This window comes from Bombyx mori, chromosome 15, assembly GCF_030269925.1.
Source record: "Bombyx mori chromosome 15, ASM3026992v2".
Lineage (NCBI taxonomy): Eukaryota > Metazoa > Arthropoda > Insecta > Lepidoptera > Bombycidae > Bombyx > Bombyx mori.
In genome coordinates, this window is record NC_085121.1 from 1521236 (window position 1) to 1532362 (window position 11127).

The 11127-nt window shown below is 35.2% G+C and overlaps 2 protein-coding genes across 2 annotated transcripts; one reads left to right on the forward strand and one right to left on the reverse strand.

Annotated features, from left to right (window-relative positions):
* Positions 1-92: 92 nt before the first annotated feature.
* LOC101736051 (putative RNA polymerase II subunit B1 CTD phosphatase RPAP2) lies at positions 93-2047 on the forward strand. Its single transcript, XM_012692372.4, has one exon. It carries the CDS (start codon positions 93-95, stop codon positions 1893-1895), a length of 1803 nt encoding a protein of 600 aa, XP_012547826.1. The 3' UTR covers positions 1896-2047.
* Positions 2048-2847: 800 nt separating this feature from the next.
* Positions 2848-11106, reverse strand: LOC101735925 (folylpolyglutamate synthase, mitochondrial). Its single transcript, XM_004928622.5, has 8 exons — positions 10421-11106; positions 10250-10330; positions 8992-9099; positions 7410-7589; positions 5585-5721; positions 5011-5191; positions 4128-4501; positions 2848-3250 (listed from the first exon to the last, which is right to left on the reverse strand). The coding sequence occupies exons 1-8, from the start codon at positions 10490-10492 to the stop codon at positions 2860-2862; spliced, it is 1524 nt and encodes a 507-aa protein (XP_004928679.1). The 5' UTR covers positions 10493-11106; the 3' UTR covers positions 2848-2859.
* Between the last annotated feature and the right edge of the window lie 21 nt (positions 11107-11127).

The window sequence follows — 11127 nt, forward strand, 5'->3', positions numbered from 1 at the left end:
ATGGGCTTAGATCCTTTTGCCTTTCCTAATAAGGAAAAATTGTACCAAAAAAAATAACTATGGTTCTGATCTGAAATAAAAATAACAATTTTATGAATAAAATGGAAACAAACGTGAAGCCTCCTAAAAAAAAACCTACAACAATAGAAGACCTCACGAAAGAACAAATTCAACAAGCGATAATTAAGAAACGAGAGTGTAACTCAAAAGCGCAACATATAGTTGAAAGTTTTCTAGAAAATAGCATAAACGAAGTTTATTTCCTCAAATGCTTACCAGACCTAAACCAGTCTCATTTCGAAGATGTTATTGAAGAACGATCAATCATAAGTCTATGTGGTTACCCGCTCTGCTCGAACACATTATCCAAGAAAGACATACCGAAGCAAAAATACCGAATCTCCATGAAAACGAACAAAGTATATGATATTACAGTTAGAAAAAGCTTTTGCAGTAATAGTTGTTATAAATCTGCCATGCACATTAAAAAGCAGATGCTAACAAGCCCGCTTTGGTTTAGAGAATATGAGATAATCCCACAATTTAATTTATTACCAATGAATTCGGCAGATGGTTGCATGGGACAGGAGATTGATGTGTCAATAATTGACAGAGTGAAAGTAGAACTTGAAAACAAGCCTTTCGTAGTTACCAATGGTTTTGTAAAAGCTACTCTTAGAGATATGGCATCAAATAATGGTAAAGATGATGTATATAATAAAGCTACTGAGGAGCAAAATGAACAAAACTTTAAATTAAGTACAGAAAGTACTGAACTGGATGAAAAAGAAATGAAGCATAAAGACAGCGTAAATAAAGCATCAGAAGGGAAATCCTATATCTTAAATTCAGAATCAAATTCTGTTCAAACACAAAAGTATCTACAGGAAAAATCTTGTCCTGTATCAGTGAAGTCTGAAAATACTGATAAAATGAAAAAAGCAGTATACAATCCAATGAACATTGTCGGAGATATCATAGAAAAACCTGAGAAGAAAATTGATTTGACTTTACTAAGTGCAAAGGATGAACAAAATAACGCAAGCTCATCTCTATCTCAAGAAAAAAAGAAAGAGAAAAAGCCATTAGTGACTGTATTAATTGTAGAAGTGGAAAAATGTCTAGCAGAATGGTTTACTTTAGACACATTAATTTTTCTCTATGGCGAAGAGAAAGTGAGAGAAATGGTATCAGATAAAGAAGACAGTGTGAAAGAATATCTGAAAAATTTTACAAAAGGTACATTCTACAATTCCACAGCCTATGATCAATACCAAGCTTTATGCAGAAAACTTAATATGCTCGAATTAGAAGACAAACGTTATGATGCCAAAACAATGCAAAGGGAAATGAAACCGCTGCCAGATTACACTATACTACAGGAAGAAAGCAAGAAAATACAATTGAAAGTAAAGGCGTTTTTTGCTGGTCAAACTGAAATACCTGAACCAGAGCCTGAAGAAAAGAACACACAATCAGATGAGAACTTCACAGCTTTGCCATTAGTAGACAAGAATTCTCAAAATGCATTACGTAGACGAATAGTCTGTCAACATTTAAATAAGACCCTACCGGACATCTTGAGGTGCCTAGGTTTATTAAGTTTGGCCATAAGCACAGAGGTGCGTCTTTTGGTAAACACATTCAAATTGAAAGCAAATAATATAATGTTTAAGCCGATTCAGTGGACTATGATTACCATAATATTTATAAAACTTCTATCATTAAGAGATGTACACTTGGCACACTTATTGGAGCAACCAATGGCATACCAACATATTCAGTTGTTACTCTTGAGTTACAAACAAGATAATGGCTATTTAGATAGACTAATATTTTGGCTGACCGATGTTGATAGATTATTGAATACAAACAGTCACTGTGCTATAGAATGATTGTATGCATAATCTTACTGTAACATTAATGTAACTTGTGATATTTTAGATTGTAAATACTTGTTTTGTTCAAAACACTTTTTTTTAATTCAAAATATTGTTGTTTTAGTTTCATGGAATATAAACTTGCCAGAGTAATATTTATCAATAAACTCGCAAAATTTTTATTGCATTGATAATGCAGAAGCTCACAACTCAGCCAGTATAAAAAAAGGGTTCGTGTACTTATGTACGCTCGTAAGAAGTTATACTTTATTTTTATTAAATTTATTCCCTTTTTTTTTAGATATTAAATAATTAATAATAAATATTTAACGTTAATAATTTAATAATATTTAGTATGAATTATATTAAATAATAATTTTGTCATTTATATTACAAAAAATAATGCTGATAACACTTCTTTTTACGAGTGTACATGCGCGAAAGTTCACCTGCGGCTATATTCAGACCCGCCAAATTACGTCGGTAGATTTAGTGGGCAACTTCATTCTGTTAATTTTGTGTCACGGTGCGCGCGCATCGTAAAATTTCACTCTCATCAATTTTTCATAACGCGCCTAAAGAAGTATATATAACTTCAACAGTTACTGGACCCCATAAACATTACAAATTTAGATGCCATTGTGCTACTTGAGTCATGAGATTCTAGCAATAAAAACCTGGATATACTAATTTTGCTAAGTTTTAATATTTTTTCTCTACTTATTTGAATTAGTTTCTTTTACCTACCTATTCACTGGTAGCCTAAGGGACGATTCCAGTTACGCGCGGACGAGTAAGTGAGCTCACTGGCTCAACCTAAGAGAATTTGCTAACACCAGTCCCAGCAAGAGCAGTGCTTAGGAGTATCTGCCCCCAGATCAGAATCGCGACCCACTCATAGAAGAGAGAAACTCAGTGGGTGGAATCAGAACAGACTTCTTGCCAGTTAATAAAATAAAACACAAAATTGAACATAATCTTACGAGCAATACGATTTATTTAAACAAGGATCTAATATGGAAAGAGCAGCTCCCACTAGATGTAACGATCCTGTTATGAGAACCGAGGGAGTTCCAAGAGCGCCCTGCGTCTGCTTTATATTGACAAGTGCGCTTGAAACACATTCCATCACTGCCACCTCAGATGTACTGCGCAATGTTTTGTTCCAAATTTGTTTGTATGCTTTACACCTAGAAATTAATTCTTCTTGTTCGACTAAAGAGTAATTGTCGTTGTTCTGATTCGTTTCCTTGTAAGCTGTCGGAGTGACGAAATATACTTTGGTGAAATTCAAGTATTTCAATGGTTGTAACAGAACTTTGGCGTTTCTGTCGCCGGTCGCGCTGAACAACAATATTCTGTTCGGTGACCTAAAAGAATAATTGTGGTTTATTATGTGGCATTATAGAAAAAAAAATAACAAAATAGTATCGCATGTAACGACAATCAATTTAATAGATATAAAATCTAGACGTTAATAATACTAATTGTATGTCGATACTATTAAAATTAAAAGATTATCGAGAAATACTTTAATGTTAAATATATTTACTAAATTTTAAAATGTAATGGAAATAAAATAATTTTAATCGGATAGGGAAATTCTTAATTAGAATCATGTGAAATATTTAGAAGGGCGTATATTTTGTAACTTAACCGCGACAAGCATTTTTGTATAATCTATATTGCGCCCTTGACGTCAACGTCAAAACACAAAACAGGCACCGCCTAGTATGAAATGAAAATGGTTACAGCTTGCTTGTTTGTCGTGATCTTCTCCAGTGAAACCCAGAGATGGTAAGGATTGTAAGATGGCGAGAAGAATTCAATTGGTCAACAGGTACAGTTTACACGTAAAAAATGCATTATTAATAACCATTTTTGCTCATTTATTTAAACTCATGGTATATGCCGCCGATCACCTTGACACATTATATGGAAGAAAGATTCTGTAATGTTTCTTCAGAACAGAAATTGACAGGATTATCACCCGTGCAAGTCATTGTTCCCTATTACCAATATGAATAAGGGGTTATTATGAAAGAGGGCAGAACAACTTTGGGAGTAAGAAAAAATATCAACGACCAGTTAGACTATTACCCTCGGAGGACGTCCTGACCTTACTATTTTCGTTATGAGATGCCCTCAAAGAGTATCTTATAAAATCTATTTTCGGTTGTCAGATCTAAAAAGAGGGACATAACTCAGACTTATATGCACAGATTCATTATCAATTTTGATATTTACCTATTATTATCGCTGAACCACTGCGCGCATATCTCCATAGACTCCTTGGTATGTGCTCCGTCGAGATAAAACTTCGCATAGTCCGCGTTAATTACTTGATACCTCCCCGGCCATTGACATTTCCCTAGACCTTGGCACGTCGATGGCGGCAATTCTAACACCATTTTACTGGTGATCAGTCCGTTGAGAACTCCATTCACGGTGTTTTTCGGGAAGTTTATTTTGTTTTCGTGTTTTTTTCGCATCCAAGCGTGCGCCAGTTGTATTGCTAGAGACGCGTTGGTCCGATATGCCGTTAATTCGACAGGTAAACGGGTTTTTTGTGATGTTTCGAACGAGTACAAGTCGTAATCGGGAACGACAGTTAGGGGACACTGGAAAAAAACCGACATTTTGAATTTATGAAAAATCATTTTTTTTTATTGACGTGACAATGTGTAAACGTTTTCATGATATCGCAACGTACATGCCGCTCTGGGACATGAGATTGATAACGAAACACGTCATTTCGGATCCTCCCGGTCCACTAATGGTGCTTTTAGGTACCCCAAGCACCGGTCATCGTTCTCGTCGAACCCGTCGAAGGGCTCGACGAGTAAATTCACCCACAGACACAGCCCACTGAGTTTCTCGCCGGATCTTCTCAGTGGGTCGCGTTTCCGATCCGGTGGTAGATTCTGCGAAGCACGACTCTTGCTAAGGTTCGTGTTAGCAACGTCGTCAGGTTTGAGCCCCGTGAGCTCACCTACTAGTTAAGGTTACGCTCAAATAGACTGTCAAGGCTATCAGTGTAGGAAGGAAAAAAAATACGATTACGAAATTATTCCGTTTTTTTCATTTTTATTTTATTTTTATTATCCAAAGTATAAATATATAGACAAACCTTTAAACTATCAGCATATTGTATGAGTACATCCATAGCTTCGTTAGGTTGTCGCACAGTGTAAGCTTCGCAGCCTCGCTTCATGATGCCCGCTTTGGACGCCGCTATTTCCTGTATCGTGTTCCCTAATATCGAAGTGTGATCCAATCCTAATGCCGTTATGCCGACAACGGGAACTTTCCTGGAAAGTATTTAAGAAAATACACCTTAACGACCAATTAATAGAGCTTAGTTTCAATTGAAGATTCCAAAACTTCGAAAATTGGAAAATAAAACCTGCAAAATTAAACTGTACAAAATATGATTTTTATCACACGAATAAATGTCGAAAAATTCAATGAAGTTAAAAAATCTATGCAATATCTACCTATACACTACTACATATGAACATTTTTTAAAAATCGAATAGTGTATTTATTTTATCCATTTAGACCCTTTCTCGTCTGAAAAATGTAATTGAAATCGGAATAAAACTTTTTGTGACTTTTAAAATTTTAAAACTTTAAAACTTCAACCTCCTTGTCGTCTCTCGTAAGTCGTAGGAGTTACCAAACAGATAATTGTAAATTTTTACCTCAAAATATTTGTATAGTCGACTAAGCCGCCTATACCGACTTCCACGATGGCCACATCCACCTTCTCCTTGAGGAATATATTGTAAGCCATCACAGTCAAAAACGCGAAGTATTTCGGCATGTCGCCTTCAAATTTCTGAAATATCATATATTTATATTAGATATTTAAAATAAAACCTTTATAACGAGTAACTTTTATAGATGTCTGTATCTCGCTAATATTTTTAAGATTTTTTATGAAATAAGTTTGCATATAGTCAAACCTGGATAAGCGAGAGTTCAAGGGAGCACAATCTCATTCTCGCTTATAGAGGTTTCTCACTAACCCGAGTTTCTCACTAATGCTCCCTCTGAATTTCATTTCGCGATTTTCCGGATTCAAACGCATTCACTATTCACTTAATGACAGTACTTTAATTTTCCGTTTTGACATGATGCAGAACAGAACTTTCCTTCGCAATTAATTAACGATAAACTAAGTAAGTCCGGCAAACAGACGGTACAGAGGCACACGTGTCCATTCGGAAAGAATGCGATAAAATAACAACATTATCTAGTTCCACGAAATAGAATAGGATCAATATTGACGAGAAAACAATTCAAAAACAATAGAAGGAAGTTCCACAAAAGTTAAGAATGAGTCATAAAATAGTAGATGTTAAATTTGTAATTTGTTTTTTCATTTCTTCCTCCTAAATCATATCAATATAAATAAATAAAGCTCGACTGTCGCTTATAGAGGTATAGATAACTAGCAGTCTCACTTACGAAGGGCCATGACGGAAAAACGACTCTCTCTTACAGAGGTTTCTGTTTCTCTTTAATAGAGGTTTTGGGAGCTTAAAATGACGGGTCCTGGCTATTACTCTCACTTATAGAGTTTTCTCACTTATCCAGTTCTCGCTTATCCAGGTTTGACTGTATAAAAGTCCTGAACAATAACATTCTGACCGTCTGTCTACCGGGCAATTTCATTCGCTCCGTGGAAGATCTTCTCTTTGTCGATTAGTCCCAAATATATTCATTTATATATAACCATTTCTTTTTAATGTTTGTATAACAATTCAATATGTAGCATATATACCTACTTATGTATGTAAAGTGGGCTCGCAAGTGTTGATACTAGCATTCTATCGAAAAGTCGACATGCAATTAACGAATAGACATTTTACGAAAACAGTTAAAACTTCATAATTGAAGTTTTAACTGTTTTAAAGCATAGGTGAGACGATTCCGTCTCACTTTTTTATTCCTACCTATGCTGATTGCTTTGAGAGGCTAGTTTAGCTTCGCCCTAACGTGTGTAGGTGAGCTCACTCAAACCGGAGTGTTGCTAATACTGACTCTAGCAAGAGTAGTGCTCCGCAGAATCTACCACCGGATCGGAAACGCGACCCACTGAGAATATACAGCGAGAAACTCAGTGGGCGGTGTCAGTGGCTAGTGTCACTTATGTATGCTTTTTATTATAAGAAAGGGTGAACGAACTCTCGTTCCACTTGGCTTTGTCTTGGTGTGGTCCACAAATTGAGGCCTACATCTCAATTGTTTAGTATATACGCATTTAAAAATTTTGGGGGTTTGATTTTTATTGAGTGAGGTTATTCCTTCATCACGGATTCGTCAATCGTGAACATTTGTTAAGTACGTATTTCTTTAGAAAAAAAAAGTTAGCTGCCTATGGGATTCTAACTCCGGCACAGTCGCATCGTTCAACACCGATCCTTTTATCTTTTAGGCCACGACGACCATAAACTAAAATAATATACAAACCCCAACACGAATGGCCTACACACATATTTTTTTCGTACATTAATTGCGCACCTTTGTATTTTCAAGTCGCTGGTGAACATCATGAAAATACTTCGCGAACATATCTTCGGAGATGACCCGTCCGTCTAAGCGTACCCGTTCTCGAACAGCCACTAGATGCGGTGACGAATAGAACCCTGTGCGGAAGCCGTGGTGACGAAGTATTGATTCGCACATCGCACTCGTTGAACCCTGGAAGCGTGACATTGATCTTAGATAACGGCGTATAATAACATTAGACAAAAAATAAAACGACAAAACGTAATTAGGGTATTAAAAGACCAGAAACCGAAGGCTTACATAATGACATAAAAAACAATAAACGATCGATTTTAAATTTGAAAATTATATAATACACCGATGTTGTCTGTGCAAATACGCAATATAATGGCTCCTCTTCACAGTCGGCCATGATGGGCCAACAAATGATCGTCCATCATCGCCGCCATGATCGGGCAACTCTCCACACAATCGTGAACGTTAATTTACTATTTGTTAAGACGTCTAGGTAGCGATGATGGAAATCGAAGGGATCGCGGCTGCGGCAATATTTTTAGTTAGCTCATATAGTCATTTAGTTATTGTGCACGAAAAAAGAATCGTGAAAACTCTTTATTTTTATTGCCCTTGTAGACAGACGAGCATACCTGATGGTGAGTGGTTACCGTCGCCCATGGACTTCAGCAATGCTAGGTGCAGAGCCAAGCCGCTGTCTACCGATAACTATAAACAAGATAGAGGAAGAGAAGGTGGTGGGTCGTGACTATCAATCGGAACAAAACAAGGTCCACGCAACCATAGTTTTGTAGTCGACACAATTGACACACACTCGAGACAACTACATCCGGAGTAATCGGCGATGGTGTGGACGCTCACACAATCATGGGCCATCATTCCTTTGATCTATCGACACAGCGCCGATTGCGCACAAACATACGCGATGATGGCCGATCACAGACATTTATGCCCTCTACACTATCGTGAGTTTATAATCGCCCATCATGGCCGATTGTGAAGAGGAGCCATAACGAGTTTAAAATCAAAATGGAATTCTTCAGTCTCGGGACGCAGTTCGCCAACTATCTGCGTTTTCGATTGCGAGTCCATGATATTATATTAATGTTTAAGTTTGGCTTAGCAACATTAAACAAATATTTTTCCTCCTAGGAAAGTTTTTTTTGTTTTTCTTCCTACATTTATGATCAAGCAAAATAAACGCATGTATATTGGTATGTAAATTAAATGTTTAATGCGTGGGGACAGTTGCAAAGAATATTAATAATTTAATAAATATTCACTAGTTCTCATTGATGAGGCAGGAGTGGTATATATGCTCCTTACTATTGGCTAACTGAACTCCCTAATTATAAACATAAATATTAGAGATAGGGCATGTAGCAAGACCAGATAGATCAGTAGCAGCATTCTACCTATTTTCGTCATAATCATGAAACAATTATACAGAAATAGGTAATTTAGTCAGATAGTCATCATCAATGAATCATACAATACGAAATATGTTAGTCCGAACCAAAGGTGATTAAAAATAAGGTAAATTATAAAACCAGATAATAAGTATGTGGCCATAAAATACCTTGCCTTTGGTTCCAGCAACATGAACCACAGATAGCTCGTCCAACTTTGACATGGTCACACCTGTTCTTGACAAATAATTCTCCATATCTTCTAAATTTGTACATTTCTGGAAGTATGAATTAGTATAATAATATTGACGTTTGAAAGGCAAACGTGACTAAGCGACAATAACTCTATAAACATAAATGATAGGCAATAACCATATTCAATACGCAAAAAATATATATTTCTAGGTCTATTAAAATCATTTCAATCCTACAGTTAGATTCGTTAAAATATAATTTTTTTCAGATATTTCAACTTTAAATTAGTCTACTGTAGAGTTCATGCATAGTCACATTTGCCTTTCAAGCGTCAATATATTTATTGTAAATTACATCTATTTTGCAGATAATAATATATTCATAAATTTTATCATTATTTGACCTTGAACAATATTGTGTATCTACAATTTGAATAATGAATATTCAATGTATTAAATATACATACATGTAAGTAAACATCTGTTAATAAGACAATACATACATTATGACACGTACCATTCAGTTATCCAGTTTCATATTCAAGATTCTATAAAATAAATTGAATATGAAGTTTTTTTTTTTGGAAAGTTAAAACTTTCATTTGGACATGAAGATGACTTTTTTTATTGAATAGATGTGTAAATGAGCTCTCGTTTCTAGTGATATATGGGAGTTACATCATCACATAAATATCTCCACTCGTCTTGAGACCCAAGATCAAAAATTGAAAAGTAATATCAATCAAAACATCACACAATGTGTACAATAAATTGGAAAATGCAATCTTTTATAATAAATTTTTTAAAAGTGCAGGGTCTGACAGACTTAGTAACATCTGCTTTTAGGCGATTGCCAGAGTCCATCACGCAGAGTTAATTCACAACCCATCTATTATCTTGAAGTCTGTTAATTTTATAAAAAAAAATGCTATCCAAGTTATGACTCAAAGTTGTATGCATAATATTATATTTTGGAATAGCTCAAATAATTGTGGCAGCGTAATAACAATGTTTATCACATGTATTCAAAATAGGATGACAGTTTTATAGCTAAATGAGAAGAGGAAAATCCTATTACCTAAGGCCTACTACCTAACCCCAATACCAAAGGTCAGATAATGTGAAAGTAGTAGATGTCACATACCTCTATTACCTAAAATAATTTATTCCTTAACTATCTCAATTACGAATAGGTAACATTTTGTTATTTTAAAATTTAATTAGATGCGCTTACTTGTCCTGTTCTGATATCCTTTCTGATTTGTTCTATTGTAGATTTGTTTGATTGCAATTTGTTTAATTTACGAACTGCATCCTGTAATATTATTGTATGGAATATTATACGTATTACGTTAACAAATGTAATATTCTTAATAACAAATAATATGATTAAAAAAAAACTTACTTCGTAATAGGAACACATCCTCACTGTTATTCTATTAGGTAAATAACTACGGCACAGACCGATGCTATTCATCAGCCTGTCGAACACCTACTATTTCGCTCGATTGGCGAGTTCTATCTCAGTTCACCTCACCGTCTAGCTATGTAATTAGCTAATTGTGGCAAAAAACAGCACTACAATACGACCGTGAAATTAGCTGGTGTAGCATGTTGCGACTCCGTTCTTAGTATTCATTGATCGAATGAGCTGATACATGACCCCGAGGGTCGTCTGTCGTCATAACATGGAACCAAATTAATCCGGAACGTAGACGGTACATAGAAGTATATCATTTTGTTGATCATATTTTTTGTAAACATAACCTCTAGTTTGCTAACAATGTAAAGAGGACACGTGAACTGCCAAACAATTTTAGTTTGTCTTGTGCAAATAAATAGGTAAAAGATTCAAAACCTATACAGCCAGTTGCCTACAAGAATAATAAAAACAAAACAAAACAAACCAACAAAAGATTACGATTACGAAACACTTAAGAACAAAAAAAAACACGTGTGTCACTCGGGGACTGCCGCGGTAAAGCTATTACATAGCATTTTCTATCAACTTTTGCAATTATAATTAGACAATAATAATTAAATATTAAAGCAATAAAAAATAATACCACGGCATATTTATATACATTAACAAAAGCAAAACATTAGCAGTCC